At 42.5% G+C, this 19,943-nt stretch overlaps 1 protein-coding gene across 4 annotated transcripts in view; it reads right to left on the bottom strand.

Annotated features, from left to right (window-relative positions):
• dmd (dystrophin) overlaps positions 1-19,943 on the bottom strand; it is a 301,323-nt gene that overhangs the window by 16,440 nt on the left and 264,940 nt on the right. For all 4 annotated transcript variants that reach the window (XM_087836862.1, XM_087836863.1, XM_087836864.1 and 1 more), the window contains 10 exons: positions 13,987-14,048; positions 13,646-13,720; positions 10,229-10,430; positions 10,072-10,157; positions 9,760-9,917; positions 8,985-9,151; positions 7,767-7,878; positions 7,535-7,671; positions 7,030-7,068; positions 4,449-4,514 (listed from right to left, as the gene is read on the bottom strand). In XM_087836862.1, coding sequence (XP_087692988.1) covers positions 4,449-4,514; positions 7,030-7,068; positions 7,535-7,671; positions 7,767-7,878; positions 8,985-9,151; positions 9,760-9,917; positions 10,072-10,157; positions 10,229-10,430; positions 13,646-13,720; positions 13,987-14,048 — 1,104 coding nt within the window. The remainder of the gene's footprint in view (positions 1-4,448; positions 4,515-7,029; positions 7,069-7,534; positions 7,672-7,766; positions 7,879-8,984; positions 9,152-9,759; positions 9,918-10,071; positions 10,158-10,228; positions 10,431-13,645; positions 13,721-13,986; positions 14,049-19,943) is intronic.

The following is a 19,943-nucleotide window of genomic DNA, read 5'->3' as shown; positions in this document are numbered from 1 at the left end:
GTCACTGAGACTCAAGAACATTTAGTTCGATAAGGAAAAATGGATTTTACTGGGAAACTGGTTTAAAATATAAAATATCGTTTTTCCCAGTGTTTGCCATATGTTGCCATTATTTTGTCCTTTGCAGATGAATGTTAGACGCTACAGGGAATTAATGGCCCAGCAGATTTCAGCATATCACATGGAAACAGCTTCAGCCATGCCAAGCTAAGCGTTTACCGCAAGGACCTTCTGTTTCCAACGTACAGACGCCTTCATACAGAAATGTTCAGAATGAACAACGACGTATTCCTGAGGATGGAGCTGCCTTAAAGACTTTCACCCGAGCTCATCACAGAGAAATAAAAGCCAGATGTCCCAAAGAAAGACCCTCCTCTGCCATAGTAACCATGTTAGCCAGAACGTGTGACGTGTGATGAACCTTTTGATCAACGGGGACTGGACACGAGTAGAAGAACTTTCATTAACAGATTAAATGGATACATTTTGCTCGAGTAACACTGACACTGACATTCCATTCTTCCCTCTCCTCTCCTCTCCAGATGGGCTGTGACAGACTGACGACTAAAGGCTGCTGTTGTTACAATTAAGAGATACCCTCATGGCTTGGCAACCCTCAGCTCACTAAAGGCTTAACCATGTTATTTCTGCACCTACCACCAGCTTTAATCAGCTGCTGGATGTTATCTGTGCCGATCTGGGCCTAACAGGCTGAAAGCAGTGGAAGGGTTCGTTTGTGTTAGCCTAAAGCAACAGTGAGAAGTGTCAGAACCCGGGCAGAGATCAAACACTTAGCCTTGGCTTAACGTTTGGCTCACACCAGAGGAACTGACCAGCTGCCTGATTGAGTCATTGTTTAATTTAACTTCTTCTAGTCCCTCAGCAGTGGGTTAGTGGGAGCAGGTAGCTGCAAACTAAATTAACATGTGACTATATTAATGGCCTTTGCCCTGAGTCCAGTACTGGAGAGCATTACATGGATATAAGTAATATTAGATTATGGAGATGTACATTTAGTTTGTACTTCAGTCAGATTCAGTCTGGATCGTGAGCTTAGTTAGACCATGACTAACTGAAAACAACTTGAGCACACTTAGCATTAAAAGCACAAAGACTCCAGGCTGTAAGTACTGTTCGCAGTGACCTGAGCTTAAATACAGAAAATACAGAAAATGCTTTGCTTTAGCATTTTTTCCCCAAAATAATAATTTCAAGTCACATCAGTCAAAACGACTGTTCTGCAGAGAACATCACGCTCCCTGTAACATCGTTCATGTTTGGGTTTGTGAAGGATCAGTGATGGTCTGGGGGGGCCGATCCATGGAGGGACAATGAACCTCTACAGCAGTGACTGCTCTTAGGTATCGGATCAGATCCTATCCTGGTGCAGGTGGTCCTGGGTGCGTGACAACGCCTGGCCTCATGTAGTGTGCAGGTACTTCCTGTAGGATGAAAGGATGCACACCACTGACCGCCCCTCGCCTGTCCTAAATCCAGTGCAACAGCTCTCTATGTTTCGGTTTCATTCGTGCAGGAAAGTAACGCCTTGGACCAGATCTGGGAGGAGATCGCCCAGGACACCATCTGTTCTCGTATTATTGTGGCACACGGGGGGCTGACAGACTACTCTTCTACAGTCTGAAAGCTGCACTGAAATATCGGCACAATGGACGAGCCTGTTGCATCGTTCGTTCACTCGATTTTTGGGGTGTCTTTCAATTTCAATCAATCTGTAAGTCGATCATTTTTCCTTTACATTAAAACATATGGCATCCTTTATTTGCTAACACATTAACCAGTCCTTATTAGTGTAGATATCCAGCATGAGCAGTGTATCAGAAAGATAACCAGAGTAAAAAAGGGAAAAAAGCTGCCCAGCTGCTTGGCCTCATGTGAAGAAATAGATGCCCTCCCTTGTTGAATCATTAATTAACTGAGTACACACATACTTTTGGAAAGGTGAGCTCAAATTCACAAGCCACACCCAGAATGATTACTGTCAGACCTGTGAAATCAAGAAATCACTTAAATCAGACTGACAAGTGAAACAGAGTGAAAGATTTCAAAAAGCAACACATTATGCTGTGATCTTAAAAACCAAAAACAGAACATTTACGAAACAAACCGTCTGGAAAGGGTTACAAAGATCATTTCTAAGCTGTTGTTACTGAGATGGAGCCATTAGCTACAAATGGCAGAACTTGGAACAGTGTTGAGCCTTCCTATGAGTGACCTAAACAAACTGCCTTACTTGCCTCAGTCAGGGTCAGTGTTTATGATTAAACAATAAGGAAAAGACTAAAAAAAACATACAAAAAGAATACGAAGGCTTATCTCATTGGTGCGGACCACTGCTGACATTATGGGGGGGCCATAGGGGTCCAGGCCCAGGTCAGCTGCATGAGATCCCTCAACTACAACTTGCACTAATCTATACAGTTTAGGGCTGCCACGATTAGTCGACTATCAAAATCGTCGACGACTGATTTAATAGTCGACGCGTCGTTTGAAGCTTTGTAAGATCCCAAAAGACGCAGGAATAAGTAGTAGGATTTAAGAGTGTAATAACGGACTGAAACAGAAGATGGCAGCACTGCATGGACAAGGATGCCAGCTGCCGTTAAACCCCGAAGAAGAAGAAGCTGTGTCCCAGCTCAGTTTCCAACAATGGCGGCAGCTAGTTAGTTTTAATATTACTCTTATTATTCTTTCTGGGTCACAAAATAAACGTTTAACATATTTTCAGGCGAGAATGTAGCTGTGCAAACCTCAAATATCTGCTCAGTTTATCAAGACACCACATATTTTCAAAAGTGCTCCGACGTTATCGGAGACGTCTGTTAGCCACTAGCTCGATAGCTAGCCGGGGGCTAGGCTAACTAGAGCCGTGAGAGCACCGGACTCCAGCAAATCGTTTTCAAACCCACCGCCGTCTTTCCCTACTCAGGTTAAACATGATATATAAGTCACTTAGATAACTTAAAAATGTTATTATTTGGCTTTTTTTTAGTATTTTATTTGTTCCTGAGTAAATCGGTTTGGCTGAGATTAAAGTTATAGTTTTTACACAGCTGAATAAATGTCAAGCAGACAGCTGATTATCAGAAGTGTGAGATGCTCGAGAATTTACTCCGGTGTCCTGTTATATTTTAGATAGCAAGGAGTTTATTAAACTTCACCGAAACAATCTGCAAATTTCATTAAAATTTAATAAACTATCATCTTGTCTTTATTTTTAGTTAGCACAGACCTTAAACACTTAAAGCTGTAAGCTAATGATAGTTATATAAGAGCAGATGCTGCTGGTGCAATAAGCTGTACGTGTTACGTCCAATGGATGATGATCTGATTAGTCGACTAATCGCAAAAATAATCGGTGACTAGTCGACTATCAGAATAATCGTTTGTGGCAGCCCTAATACAGTTTGGTATAATGAAAAACTTAATTGTCCGTATTACAGAGAAGATCACGCAGTGCAAACTCAGTTTATTCGGTTCACAGTAGTTCAGTGCTTCTGCAGCAATTGTGGTAACCAGCCTGGCTGACGAGGACACTGGTTGGACTTTCACTTCACGTTTATTTGAAACTTAAAAGAGTTCGTTCACCAGTTTTTGAAGCTACTGAAATGTTGTGTGTTTACACTCAGCTGTGAGCCACTATCTCCCCTGCTTCCCTCTGTTTTTGCACTTTTCCTGTGGTCACAGTTCTCTGCTAATGTACTGTGTGCGTATGGTTAGAATCATGCATTGCATGGATTTTTGTTCTATGGAAATGCCTCCCTGTCAAAGCTGGTTGCACATCCAACTATTTTTTTCTCCTGACGAGGCAAAAGGCAAAAACTGTTTGGAGACAATGTTTTTGATGGAAGCTGTGCTGTTGCCTCGCAGCAGGTCCTGGGTTCAAATCCACTATCTGACAATTTGGCAGGAGACTTCCTGTGTGGTGTTTGGATGCACCTCCTACATCTCTCCAGGTACTCCAAATTCCTTCCACAGTCCAAAGACATGCACTTAATAGGGCGAGGTTAACTCGCCATAGGTGCAAAGGTGGGTGTGGATCTGTCTTGTGTGTCTGTGCGTGTTGGCCCTGTGACGATGCAGCTGAATTAGAATAACTCTGAAAAGAAGAGTGGGCCAGTGGAAGCCTCCTTACCAGTTACTGCAAATGCTTAATTACAGTTCTCACTGCCAAGAGAAGCACAACCAGTTATTAGGTTTAGGGGGGAATTAGCATCTCACATGGAGCCAGCAGGGTCTGAGAAGCTTTTTGCTTTATTTGAAATTGTAATTCAAAGATTGCATTTTATATTTACTCAGGTTATCTTTCTCTAGTATTCAAATGTGGCTGATGAGTCGAATATGTAACTGTAACAAATATGCAAAACATTACAAACATAAATCTACTGCTGTTTGCAGCACTGTGTGTCTGCTGTTTGCAGTCATGTTACCGGTTGGCATAGTGCTCGATCCGCGTGTGCGTGTCGTCATGTGAGAGCTGAGGGGAAGATCCCGGCCTGTGAGGAAGAAGCAGAGACAAAGAGAGAGCTCATGAATCCAACACATGAATCACAACTCTCTCTCACACAAACACACACACACACACACACACACACACACGCTGCATGGATTCACAGCGCAGCAGTGAAGGAGCGACAGGAGCAGATTTGTGAGAAACCTTCTGTAACTACGTGTCTTACAGCTGCTTGGACTTCGTGTGCTGACAGAACAAGCAGTTCATGGAGAATGAAGGAACAACGACACCAAGCTCACCAACTCCAATAAAACTCCTCTGGGACATTATGTTTAGGTCCACGTTGCACCTCAGATGTCGTGGAGGTTGGTAACGTCCTGGTGCAGAGCTAATGGACCGTAACTGAGCCTCATTCACCCGTTTATACGAGCAACGAGTTTATATGAGCTACAGCCAGCAGAGCCCCATCACTTGATGTCTGATCAGGAGCCCAGCCTGCTGTCAGGCAGGCGCGTAGTCAATATTACTCAGCACCATTTTGAGTTGCTGCAATTAAATTTGGACAAAACGGCTTCGCCTGCTGCACCTCACTTTGATTTTCAGCCCTCTGTAATCATTTTCATTTCCATCCTTTATTCCTGACATTACTCCGTCCTCATCATTACACACATCTGGCTTGTTTTTCATCTGACGTCAGAGCTGATGTGTTTTGTGTACGCTCGCTTTTATTGAGCAGTGCATAAAAAGCAGCAGACGAATTGAGTAGCATCCATCAAAATGGTTATTGGCATGATGTCACGTAAACATGATGTCACACAAACTTATGGCTGCTGGTGTGTGTGCTCAGCTTTAGGAGGAGAGGTGGAACAAAATGGGTGAGAAATCAGTCGTCATGTAATCAAGTGCTGGGACTTTGTGCTTCATATTCACAGGTTATATTAATATAACATATTCCTCTCCATACAGCAACAGCTGGAGGCTGTCTGGGTATCTTTAAGAGTATTGTCGTATCCTGATATTTCACATGTGACTTGATAAAGGCTGAAATACTCTGCAGTAATCAGCCCATTTTATCCAAACCATCTTGTTCTTTCAGCTGCTTCCTTTAGAGGTCGCCACAGCGACTCATCTGGCTCCAGCTCACTCTATCCACAGCACTCTCTCCTATCAACCAACCCAGGAAGAACATTCAAACTCCCAACACAGGCAGGAAACTGGAACCCAACAGCCTCTCACTGTGAAGGTTGCAGCATTTTCTGAACTGATTCATCACAAACACTTAAACGAGCATTTTTGTTTTATACTAGAGCTATTTTTTCTTCAACCAAGATGAGCCTGGCATATATTCTTCACTGGAGTATGATCACCAGAGATGGGCAGTAACGCGTTACTGTAATCTGATTACTTTTTTCAGGTAACGAGTAAAGTAAGGGATTACTATTGCAAAAACTGTAATTAGATTACCGTTACTTTCCCGTAGGAACGCTGCGTTACTGCGTTACTAAAACCGTGATTTTTTTGCGAGAATGTCTCATGACAGTGACGTAAGCGAGTGCGACGTTCGTGACAACAGCTGTGTGCAGATCAACAATGGATCATATATCGAGTGCAGAGAGAGTATGAGCGTGCAGCGTTTAAAGCGTGGAAGTACTGACCTTACTTTGAGTTTGATTCCATAAAAAGTGACAAAAACATTAGTGTCCGTTGTGCGTGGGAAGAAAATTTCTTTTTACACCGAAAAAACCCAAAACTTCCAAACAAGCACCGAGTAGCTACGACGTAATGGGAAACTCACAGAGAAACTCGCGGATTCTTCCACTGACCGCTGCACACCTGCACCAGGGTAAACCTCCGCCTACCCCACTCCTGCTTTACAGGTGAAAATAGAGCAACAGGACCGCTAGTCTTTGACTTTATTTATTTTCTGCTGTGTTTTACTTGCATCTATTTGAAAGACTGAGTGTAAACACACAAAATATTTTATTTTATGTGCTGGAATGTGCAGAAAATAGGTTTAAATGTTAAACTAATTTCTTCCAGTCAGAGAATGTTGCAGATAATTAAAGTTTTGCTTGATGCATAAAGTTAAAAGATTAAAACTAATAAAACAAGTTTTAAAAAGAGACTTTTCCATTTGATTACATTTTGTATGATGATTATGTAGAAAAAGTAGAATTGGGCTGAAAGATCTATCACTTTATCACCTATTCAGGTTGTAAATCATGTTTTTAAAAAGGAACTAAGTAACTAAGTAATTAATTACTTTTGAAAATAAGTAATCAGTAAAGTAACGGGATTACTTTTTTGGGGAAGTAATTGGTAATTAGTTACTGATTACTTTTTTCAAGTAACTTGACCAACACTAATGATCACACACATCAATGAGAGTCTGTTGGCTCTGATCAGCAGTGGGATGCTGACAGTCTCCATAGTGGTGCCATCCTGACGTGGAGTTCATTTATAACAAATCAAGACGACAACACAACGACTGAAATGACTGGAGGTGAGAACACGTGTGTGCGTGTGCGTGTGTGTTTGTGTACGAGCCAGGTACTCACGCATGGTCTACAGGCCAGAAGTTGATCAGTGTGACAGGACTGCAAGACAAAAAAACACAGGAAGTGGATGGACAACATACAGGTATGATTGGAGCTGAGATATGGAAAGCATCGAGCAGGTGATGCAGGCGGGTAGAGTCAGACTGTAGTGTGTCAGTGTGTGCACAGCACTCTCACACACACTAAACAAACAACACAAACACATTTGAAATATTTTGTTTGACCTTCAATAAAACAACACAAATGTCCACAGAAATATGGATAATAAAGCTATCATGTGACATGTCAGTCCTTAATATGCATGCAGCTGCATTTTTGTCCTCACGGGTTTGAGGGCATTTTTGAGGCTCAAAAATGCCCTCAAACCCTAGTGTCAGGGTTACAATTAGGTCATGGTTAGGCTTAGGCTCAGGCTTAGGCATAAGCAGCTAGGGAAAGCATTACGCCAATGAGATGTCCTCACTAAGATATTAAAGGTGTCTCTGTGTGTGTTTGAAAGCCTCACGTTTCCATGTTGTCTCCTTCCAGGATGGTCTGCACGGGCAGGTAGCCCATCCGTGGGTGTTTGGCGAAGTAACGCTTGGTCCTGAATTTGTTCTTCAGCACTTTGGCAAAGTCCCGGACGTCCTCTCCTGATGTGGTCTGGAGAGAGAGGTAGGACACACAGATGACATTGTTTCCTCCGTAGGAAGAAGCAGACACACACACGCCGTAGAACAGATGACTTGTTCACATACCGGGGTGCAGTACTCGACCATGGGGTACTGCATCTTGTGCCCCTTTGCAACACGGCCGGAGAAAAAGCAGCTTTGACAGATGTCATAGTTGAAATGTTTTAGGCTCCGATATCTGGAGGGAAGAACAGGAGAGAGAAACAAGTGTGAATGAAAGAGAGCAGAGATGAAGAAGCCAAGGGGAAAAAGGGAAGGCGAGGGGATCAATACAAGGAGGTAATTTATAGCTCTGCTTTCTCCGAGGTCAGCCCATGGCCCCAGTGACACGTTTATTCTCTGCCTTTGGAAGTCTGTGTTTAAATTTATCACTGACAAAAGTCAGGGTTAGCCTCCAACAACAGCACCGTGCTCACAGGTCTAAACCTTTGCTGTGTAGAATATTTTATTTCTTACTTAGTTTCTATATCACAAAATGAGTTACTTTACATGCACACAAGGTTAAATAAAATCTGTAGGGACACTATTTGAGATGACAGTGGATCTTACAACCATTTTTAGCTGTGAAACCTTTTTCCCAGACCTCCCACTCAGACTTTTGTCAAATGAAAAGTAACACGTGGGCAATATAGTTATATTATAAGATATTTTCTGTCAAAACAAGAAAGAAGAAACACTGACAGACTAGTTTCAAGTTCATCCGTCTCAAACTGAGCGTTTCAACACTTGTTTTAAGATATTTGTCACTTGTGTAAAGTCTAGATATTATTTTTTATTTCAAGAAATCAAAATCAAAAAGTGTATTTTTCTTACTGCACTTGATTATAGTTTATACTCCAGAGTTATTTTCTCAAATAAGTATTTCTTCACACTGGTCTCTTTAGCTTCCAGACATTTAGGAGCGATGATCCTGTCCCAACTCGGAGACACGGAGCTGCCATCAAATCCAAAATTAACTAAAACTTTCTCAGTTTGGACATTTTATATGTTTTCTATTTACTGTTTTGATCTGAAACTAATTTTATTCTATTTATATTTACTTTCTGCAGGGCAGCCCGAGATTTATAGAATTGTGTTTGGATGAATGCAACTTGTTGTTTTTGGGTCTTAAATGAAACGATCTGAATATTTTTAGTATTTCAGATTTGCTGATCTGAGCAGATTCTGGACCTGAGACCAAGAATGCCAAGACTGTGAGTCAACAGCCTTGATGTGTGTGTAACATAAGATGCATAACATACATAAACAGATTGTAATACTGCAGCAACTGTTAAATGCACCGACCTGAAGCCTATGATTGGACATTCCTTGCAGATGTTGCACTTGGCCTGGTGTTTGGCGGTCTCTGCAGCAGCGACGCGATGAAGGACAGGAAGCCACACCATGGACTGAGGCTCCAGGCGCATCCAGTCCAGGAACATGGTGGCCTCAAGCTCAGGCTTGTTGTTGGCCTGAAATAACAACATGACAGGTTACGGCGTTACACTTTTTTCTCAGACTTCTGGAAAAGAAAAAAAAGTGGCCCTAATCTTCTTCCGTAAGTGTCCACAAGTTTCAAGATTTCATTTTCAAATTTTGATCCCATAACAGCTCGAGCTGATTACATTTTTATCCAACGTCAAAGGCAAGGTCACAACAAATGTAAAGAAAGAAAAGAAAATTTGAAACGACAGCAACTCAGCCATGATCTGGTCGAGGAGGGTCAGCTGACGTTGAGGCGCGTTAGTGTGCAGAGGTCGCTAAAAACCTCAAAATTACATGTGACCTTCAGATGAGCTCATAACAGTACAGAGAGCTTGGAATGGGTTTGAATCCTGAGCTACATCCACACATTTGCTGTGGCTGTAGAGCAGGAGGAGGAGCCATCTGCTAATCAGGTTGGTGATTCGATCCCTGGCTTCACCAGTCTGAATGCCAAATATCCCTGGACAAGACACTACCCCAAGTTGCTCTCCCATTGTAGTGTGAATGTGTGAATGTTACTGTGGTATTGAGCACTTAAAGCATAGTGAAACGAGCTGTGTGAATGTGTGAATGAGGCAACCCTCACGAAACGTACAAACTGAAAGCAGCTGCGGACGGAGGGCTCGATGTTGGAGCCGCCGAAGGAGGCGACCTCGCCAAGTTGTCGGGGGATCTGAATGGAGTCGTGCAGCAGGAGGCCAAGTCGACGCTGGTCACAGAATCCCGTCGCACTGGCAACCTGCCGGAACAGGACTGGAGAGGACGAGGCAGAGAAAACACGAGAGGTTGGAGAAAGTCCACACAAGGATTTTCCTTTGGTATGATTTTATTTGTGAGATGAAATATAAGTGAGTACTTATTATTATTAGGACACAATAATGGCAGAAAACATTGCACATTGACTTACATCTGTATTTATCCTCCAAATGAGCCTTGCAGAGTGAGATGATGCCAGTTTTGAACGACAGAGATCTGATCTTCCCGGTGCGACCGCTGCCAACAAAAAGAGACGGTTTAGAGCCGAATCAGCAGAGAAACACGACGTGTTTAAGTGCTGCACGTACGTGTCGTAGACGTTCAGCAGCCAGTTGAGGCACATGTCAACGCAGAGCGGGACATTGACCAAGTGGGAGTGGTTCTGCTCAAGTCGCTGGTAGAGGCTCGTGAGGCAGGTGACCAGCTGAGAGATGTCCAGCAGCTGCTCGTTCTGCTTCAAACCGTGCTGGTCGAATATCTCGCAAGCTGCCGGCATGCTCAACAGGTCCACTGAACAAGACACACAGGGAGGGGCGCGGTTAGTCAGCACATCTATGGGCGTCAGAGTCAGCTCAGACCTCCGTGTCCAAAGTTTCCTGGAGACTGGAATGAATTTGCCTGTCTCGAGCAATGATGAGGTGTCTCATTATCATCTTTATCGAGTGTTTTTCTATGTATGGTTTTACTGCATTAGCAGTGTGTTTGGGATGACTGTCAAATGACAAAATCAAACTGTTGCCAATCAGACGCAAAGTGCCAAAACCTGAAGGTGGCACGAACAACAATGTCAGTGTTCAAGTTCAGCTGTGGTGTCATTTGGCAAACTTTAGCTTTTTCTCACTAAGTCGTCTAACGTGGACGTCTTGACAGCCACCGTTCCACTGAGACCTTTCAGATGAGGGTCAGTAAACAGTAGAGGGACCAGATGTATCTCACAGGTCTGTGCCAGATTTCTGAACATGTCTTTCAGAGACTGTTCATCTACTGCAGACAGTTTTTTCAGGTATGTCACTTTTTTCTTTTCTACTTGTACATTTTCCCCAAAGTCTTGCACACATTGCTGAGATATGTCAGTTGTTGCTTTCAAATCACCTTGTTGCTGCAAAAATACTATTTTGTGTATTTCTTCTTTTTTTTCTTTCAATATTTTATTTTAATTTTTCAGCATAGAAAACCCATCAACAAACAAATACAGCTCAGGCGCTGAGATGATAGGACAAGAAATAGCACAATAATAATAATCAATAGGGAAAGACAAAAGAAAGAAAACATTAAAATTAGAAACTACCAGGATCCATAATGAATTAAATGTCATGAATATGTAATAAACAGGGAAATTGCAGTGCCATGGTACATGTTTATACAACGTGAGCTTTCTCAAGGTGAGTACAAAACAGAGTCCAGGATTTTGAGAAAACATTTGCTGCAGGTATTGAGTTGAATGACTGATAACACGTCATTGAGCCAGACACTGAGGGAGGGAGGAGCAGCGGACTTCCTTTAGATTAAGTCTTTTCACAATCATCACTGAGGTCAATTGGCACCCGCACAGTCGCAGGGATAGTTCTGGAACGTACACAGACAAAAACTGCAATTTCTGGATTGGGTGAGATGGAGCTTTAGAGTACCAATCAAATATTTTGGACCAAAAATTGGTCAATGAGGGGCAATGCCAGAAAGCGTGAGCCAATGTGCTCTCTGATGTTTTACATCTGTCACATATGGGGGAAGTTGAAGGATAAATTTTGTGGAATAATGTAGCCGATGGACAATTTTAAATTGTATTAATTGATGTCTGCTGTTGACAGAGCAGGAATGAATCTTTGATAAGCATTTGTCCCACATTGATTCTGATATTTCTATGCTCAATTCCTCCCTCCAAGCGTCTCTTATCCTCGTAGTCTGCACTTCAATGCTGTCATCAAACAAATGCACAATTGTAGAAATCAAGTGTTTGGAGTAAGGAGGGCTCAGGAACACCTTAAAAAGGTTATGTTCATGTGGAACATCTTGGTAATTCTTCATATTGGATTGCATAAAATGCCTGACTCTATTTTGTGTATTTCTAACATTGTTATTGTTGCCACTTTTTGTCACTTCAACTAAAGAAATTGAAACAAATTGTGTTTTAGAGCAGCTGACATTTTAAGACAATAGCTCTTTGGGAATCACCCTGTTAAACCAGTCAAACTGTTAACTTTGGCATGTTTGCCAGAATTAACCAGTTGCTGTTGATGCTAGTAAAAATAGTAAAGATAGATCACTGTTATTTGTCTCAACAAGTCTGTTATGTGTGAACAATATTCGTTGACCCGTGGGTTAGGTTTGAAACATTAATCTGTGTGTCTTCAACCTGGCTCAGCAAACAACAGCAAAGCAAATCCAGGTGAAAAGTGCAGATGGACGAATAAAGGGGGAGAAGATACACATGCTAATTTAGGAAGAAAACAAGATCCATTGTATCATTGTGGTCACTGGACTGCTTCAGTCATGTTAGTTCACTTGACTGCAGTTTGCAACTATAAGCTGAAATGTCTCCAATCTTCTGTAGACGTCACCATGCTCTGTTAGCACATGGTGTTGACACATGATTACGCTGTAGGTCAGCTCACGGTCACAAATATGTAATCTGGATTTTTAAGCCCATCAATATTTATGGACATGAATACTTGTGGGTTGAAATGTACAACTGTGCTGAGGCTCTAAAGTTCGGTGAATGTATCTCGCCTTGCCAGAGGTGACAACAATACCAGCTACACTAATTCAGCTGGCATAACTGGACTAACCACGCAAAGGAAGACCAAGGAATTGACTGTGGACTTCAGGAAGACCAGGAAATCTTTGACCCCTGTATCAATCCAGGGGTGGATGTGGACATTGTGGAGGATTATAAATACGTTGGCGTACACTTGGACAATAAACTGGACTGGGTTAAAAACATCACGGCTCTTTACAGGAAGAGCCAGGGTTGTCTCTTTTTTCTGAGGCGGCCGAGGTCCTTCAACATCTGTCGGACAACGCTCAGGAGTCTGTTGTGGTCAGTGCCATCCTCTATGCTGTTGCATGCTGGGACAGCAGGTTGAGGGTCACAGATGCCAACAGACTAAATAAACTGACCTGCAAGGCCGGTAATGTTGTGGGGGTGGAGCTGGACTCGCTTAAGGTGGTGTTGAAGAGGCGGATGTTGATGAAGACAATGTTGGGTAACACCTCCCACCCACTCCATGACATGCTGGCCAGCCACAGGAGCTCGTTCAGTGAGAGACTGAGATTACCCATGATGCACCACTGACCGACACAGGAAATCATTCCTGCCTGTGGCTCCCTGTACAACATCCACCTAACACACTGTGAACACTGCAATAGCTACACCCGCTTGCACTCTCTCTTTTCTACTCAGTCATGTTGATGTCAATATATTGTGCTATTTCTTACATTTGTAAATCTGTAACATTTTGTTAAATAGTCTGTTACTGTTACTGGAGCAACTGTAACCCACATGATTCCCTGAGGGATTAATAAAGTATTCTGATTCTGATACACTCACATGGACATGGAGTAAAAGAGTAATAGTGCAGAGAAGGTCAAGACAAAATTCAGAGAGAGCAGAAAGAGAAGGAGGTGTGTGGGAGGGTATCAACACAATAACAGACACACTTGTGTTGGGAGGAAAGGACTTAAACGTCCCTGTGTGGCACAGATGCAGGAGAAGTGTATTTACTTACAGCAGAGAGCCTTCTGCAAGCGTCGGAGCTTCATGGCTGTGCGGTAGGCTGAGAACCGAACATTGTTCAGATCGGCTACAGAAAGGAATACGAGGAAGAGAGCATTAGTTTTATCAGTGTTTTCACTTCAACCAGTAGTGCTTCTTCAGCTCAATTCAATTCTATGTCTATAACGGCCACGTCAAAGGTGCTTAGTGTTGTGAGGCAGAAATCCTACAGTAACACAGAGAATCAGACGATGACCAAGCATCTTTTCCCATCTTCTCCAGTATGTGGAGTCACCTGTTTCAAAGACTTTAGTCAAAAAGACCAAAAAGGTCCCTAAGCAGGAAGTTTCTTACCCAAAGACTGGTAGAGCTCAGCCATCTTGGGATGGTCCCAGCATGTTGTCTGGGTCTGATGGCTAGAAGGGGACAGAGAGGCAACACATGACTATCACAAAGAAGTGTTGGTTAGGCTGACGTATCAGCCTATATTCAGAGGCTACATGTAAAGAGCAGTAATTTCAAGGTTACATTATACATTATTCAGTAGAGGTGGGAATCACCATACATCCCACGATACGATATTATTGCAATTTTTTAAAATATTTTGCGATATTCAGATTCTGTACATAAAGGTAAACTTTATCAATATTCATTTTCTCTAATATCAAAGTCTCACACTCAGTCTTTCTCTCATTTCAGTTTGATTGTTGACAAACTGAACGGTTTGTATTACAGTCTAGTCCAACTTAACTGAATCAACCATCTGGTACAATTATAGCTATTCTGAACTATGCAGTTTATGAAAACTATGCAGCCCCTTCAGCAACTGAAGAATTTGAAAGTAAATTAAAACAAAATATAATTTTACATTAAATAAAAAAGTTTTAAACTTAATTAAAATAAAACATGTCTTAAATTAAAATAAGTAAACTGTCATGTTTATTGCTGCCAAAAACAAGTTAAACACATTTGGACGTCAGAGCATGTTCCATTCCACAAAAACCTTTTTGTAACAAAGTATCGATTTCTGCTGTCCCTGTATCCATACATTATTAACAAACAAAATATCACCATGCTACACAGTATCCATTTCCCCCCACCCCTACTATTCAGTAAGTAACAATTACACCCACAAGTTTTTTTAATGGAAGTATGGAGACACGCAGTCTTGAACACAAAAAATGATGATCGCACTCGTTTGGTTTTGATGTCTTGTTGTCAAAGCCACTGTGACAGAACAGGTCACAGACAACACTGTCCCACATCATGTGTTTATTTCACTGGAAAAGTAAGCAGGTCGCCCAATCAAAGCGTGTTTTTCAGGTGAAACTCATCTTCTGCTTCTTCATGTGCACCAAGCAGATGACAAAGCCTAAATCAATCTGACTGAGCCCAGTAATAAACACATATAGCAGTGTGTGTATAGTTAAATAGTGCTGTGAGTGGCACATTTACATGCAAGAAGATGGGAATCCTTTGAGAGGAACAAAAAATAAACCTCAGTAAATGAGTTTATTTGAACAAAATTAAAAACATGAACTCCTCTCGCTATCATAATATTCAAAAAGAACACAAAACACAGCATCTTCATCTCGGCTGTATCAGGAAAGGACGACACAGCCGGAGCAACGAGTAAATGGTTGCTGTGTCATTCTCCCATTACAGATTCTTTCCTCGTGACTGACACTTCAAAGCTGCTCTGTGTGTGTTTGTGTGAAGATAAACAGACTGACACATTTGTGTGACTTCAGAAAACAATGAGTGATATGTATGGTGTGCAGAACAACTACAATATGACATCTAAAGATCACCTCTGAGTGTTTGTTTGCATGTTGCATGTCCATCACTGTCTCTGCCTTCTGAAGGGTATAATAATGAACTAATTCAACGTTTATCTGTAACTTTCATACTTGGTGAAATGAAAAACTGGCAACGTAACCTTTTCAGTGTCACAGAGCTCGATGTGAGACACAAAGAAACAGGCCGACAAAATTCAGATAAAGACAAAAGAAAGAAGCTAGCAACGACACCTGGTCAGAAATGAGCTGCTGGGCGTAGCAGGAACAGAAATGGACAAACTTAATCATCTTTAATACAAGTCAGGTCTCATGGAAGTTTACATGGTGCTAAATTCTACAGGAATATTAGGAATGTGTGATCTTATCCAAAAGTTACCACAAAGCTTCCATCTCTGCATCCACGCTCATGATTACATTCATTTAACTCATTAGTTTTCATTTTTTAATCAAGCTGTTTTTAAACTGATCACTTCAGTTTTAAATACTTTTAACGATAACCAGTACACACAGCAGTCACTGCCTCTGTCATGGTCCGTGGCTGGGCCATCACCATCACACCTGCATCCCATTCCAGGCGCCAGGAGGACTATTTAACCGTGCGCTGACGGCTGCTCCACGCCAGTCTGTTAGTCACCCTCAGTGGTAACTAGGCTCCCTGCAAAGCTTTGTATATATCTAAGTGTTACATGAACTGTGTTAATTCTGCCTCCGTGTGCCCAGGTTACTACCTTTTGTGTCTCCTGCCTGCTCGGATCTCTAAGTGCACCATCCGCCCTCATCCCTGCCTCCTCTGACTCACTTTCCACGGACACGCTTCCCCCATATAGTAATGTCCCTCAATCTCCCTGCTCAGTAGTAATCTTCTCCCCTTTCTCCTGCAGCCTCCCACGGTCCTGATTACGGCTTCTGTGTAATTTGTCCCGGTTTCCTTCAGTTCTGCGATTTTGCTTCCTCGGTTGTTCGGGGTCGACTTTTGTTAAAACGATAAAATCTGTACTTGCTCGAGTCTGTTTTTGGATTGTGTGCACGAACTGCGGTTCATGACAGAGTCGATCCCCAGCTCCTCCACCCACCCCCCGTCTACAGTCCTTGCACGCTTGTAGAAAACAGTTTTGTTTGATAAAGAAAGAAACAAAAGCGAAAACAGAGGAGCTGAAAAACTAGGTGAGAACAAGAAGAGGAAAACTACAAATTGTCCCACCAATATGTGTTAAATTGCTGGTACTACTCAACAGTAGCACCAGCAACAAGTAGCAACAAGTCGCTGGACACTAGTCATCAGCTAAGCTGCTGCTAGAACGAGCTGTGGAGGAATGCAGGGGGAGGGACAGCAGCCCCACCCACTCAGCGAGAAAGACAGAGGATGTAATTAACGTGGTAACAACATAGATGAGGGAAATAAAATAATTGGCTACTTTGACTACAAAATTGTTCATCAAATAAACTGAAAAATGTACATTTATGTTGTATTTGTATGCACAGACTATTATTGATATAACTTCATTTGTTTCATTTACACATTTCTTTTCTTTTGCACTTCACCATTGCTTTGAGAAATTGCACAAATGTGTTTGACTGGGTCATCTGGGCTCTTCAGACCAATCATGATGTACAGTTTTTGTCTGGGAACCGAACCATTTACCAGCTAAAAGACCAACTGGGATTCAGCTCCACGTGTTCTTAGCAGAATCAATATGATATGTACAAATAAGAGACTTGTGGCTGTCAAACAAGAAATAACATTTGATATAATATCTTGGGACAATTTAGATTTCACATGCTAACATGATAGGCAGCTAAGTTACGTAGCACTATGTGGCAACAAGTGCAAGAACTTGTGTGAGTTCTTGTGGATCCCTGTCATAAACCTACCATCGAGGGTTGGAGGTCTTATTTAAGGACATGATATTCTTCTACTGAAGTCCAAATAGCAGACTTAAGTAGAGAAGCCTGCAGTAGCTGAGAGCGTGCATCAGGTTTGCACAGCATGACTTTGTCACCTATAGCCAAACTGTCAACACATGTTCCTGTCACACTCTGAGGGACGACATTCAGCGTGATCTGAGATGTGCTCCAATGTCTGTACATCTTTTCCAGAATTTCATTAACAGTCTGTCCAGCAAACCTCACGTGCATCTGACAAAACCACCTGTTATCTGTTCACAGAGCAAACAAACTTTCACAAAGGCATTTCTTCACTCCTACAACATACCAGCCAGAACACAGGGTTCATAGTTCACTAGGAGGTGCTCGCGTCAGGACAGGGAGCAGAAACAAAGCTGCAGTGTGTAGGAAAGGCTAAGCACAAAACTCCATCATTAGCCTTTTCCTCACAAATGTCAGGTTTGTTGTGAACAAAACGGATGAGCTGAGGCTACAGTTGGACGACAATAGACTTGCGCTTTGATCATCTTTATCCTGCATTACTGATGCAGTTGTGAAGCTAACGAGTCATATCCTACACCGCTTACACTGAAACCAGAACTCACGAAAACAATGACGTGGAGATATTTGCATTTATATTCATGAAAAATGAGCCAATAATACTTAGACTGCAGACAGTCGCTGCCCTCCACACTTAGAATATTTGACAGTTAAATGCAGACCCCTTGTCCTCCACTGTGGGATTTCAGCTATCCTGACCACAGCAGTGATCAGGATAGCTGAGTATTTGACAAATACTAAAGCTAACTTGGTCCTTAGTAGCTGAATATACCCAGAAGCAGCACACATAATAGCTGGGGACTTCAGTCTTTTAGTGCGCCCCAAATCCCATCAGCATTGTAACTGTGTTACACACGGCAAAAAAAACACACTGGATAAAGTCTATTCCAAAGATTAAGATATACAGAGCCATACAAACTTGGGCCAGTTGGACCAAGGTAAAGAAAACCGCTGCCCTCTACTTCAAACACTATTAAAAGGATACTCCAGACTGGAGTATCGTTGAATCTCAGGACCTGGATGAGGATACTGCATCCGTACTCTTCTACATAAAGCATACATCAAGTCAAGTCAGGTGGCTTTACTGTCATTCCAACATGTGCAGTGGCACAGCACACAGTGAAACGAAACAACGGTCCTCCAAGACCGTGGTGCTACATATGACATATAACAGACAATCAACACAAATTGCACAAAAAACCCCAAAACAAAGACATGATACAGACACGAGACAGTGCAGACGCAACAGAAATGTGCAAAACACTGAGTACTGTGCAAAAACACTGCTTTAGGCCTGGTGAGGTGTGCAGCACAGTCCAGGCAAACCCGGGAATGGGAATGAGACAGGGCAAGCTGGATTATACAAATATAATTGAGGACCACCTCTGCAGCAATAACTTGAGGATGGTGCAGCCAAAATATCACTACAAACCCAGACCTGATGGTAATGCTGTGTTGGCAAAGAAGCTGAACTGCTTATTCGCCTGCAAACAACAACAACAACAACAACAAAAACCACACCTCCAGCCAACACCTGCTACACCTTTACAGTGGAGGAGCATGACCTGATATTAGCAGCAGTGAGCCCCAGAAAAGCAGCAGGACCTGAATGTGTCAGTAGTGAGGTGCTGAGGTCCTGTGTAGACCAACTCACAGGCGCCTTTACAGAAGTATTCATCCTGTTCTTAGCATTGTCCCATTCTGCTTGAAGTCCTCAAACATCCCTGATATCCATCCAGTGGCTCTCACTCCAGTCATCATGAAGTGTTTAGAAACTGTTCAGAAGTCGCATCATTCAAGCTCTTCCACCCACAGGTGACTCCCACAATTTTTGGACACAACTGTGGCCCGTCTGGAACACAAGGACGGCCGTGCCAGACTTATTTCAACACACAGTCATCTCTAACAGACTGGTAACAAAACTAATCAATCTTCGCCGTCTGGATTTAAGCACTTCCTCAGAAACCACCCACAGAGATTCAAAGTAAGGCCCCACCTCTCCCAACACGCAATCTCAACCTCGGCTCCCACAGGGACGTGTGCTGAGCCCCCTACTGTGCACTCTCTACACCCATGACTGCACCCCCACCTCAGCAATTCCTTTGTGAAGTTGTAGATGACGCAGCAGGGGTCGGGCTCATCACTGGAGACATGAGTCTGCATACAAGAATGAGGAAATAACAGTGGACTTCAGGTGAAGCACATCTGAGCCTCAGCCCATATACGTCAACGGGCATTATGCAGAGAGGGTCTCTGACTTCATGGACGATGATGTATCCTGTTAAACTTTAGCAGCGACTAAACTTTCTGGGGAGCCTGAAAAACGACCGAGAAGCTTCTGCTGTTCTTCTCTGCTCGGTTTAGTCCGTACTGGTTGCAATAATAAATAATAATCAATAAATGAACATTGGTATGTACCATTCACTAATGTATCCAATCAATAATTACTGAAGTACACATGTATGTAGATATAGGTAACTAAAGTTTCCACCACAGTGTGGGAACTAGGAACTGTAATCAGTTAAAGGCTCGTGGTCACAACCAACAACAGGTTTGCTTGGGGTTGAG

Source organism: Neolamprologus brichardi, chromosome 23 (genome assembly GCF_056152115.1).
Source record: "Neolamprologus brichardi isolate AB-2024 chromosome 23, ASM5615211v1, whole genome shotgun sequence".
Taxonomy (NCBI): domain Eukaryota; kingdom Metazoa; phylum Chordata; class Actinopteri; order Cichliformes; family Cichlidae; genus Neolamprologus; species Neolamprologus brichardi.
The sequence above is the reverse complement of the archived record's forward strand: the minus strand, read 5'-3'. Positions and strand labels throughout refer to the sequence as shown.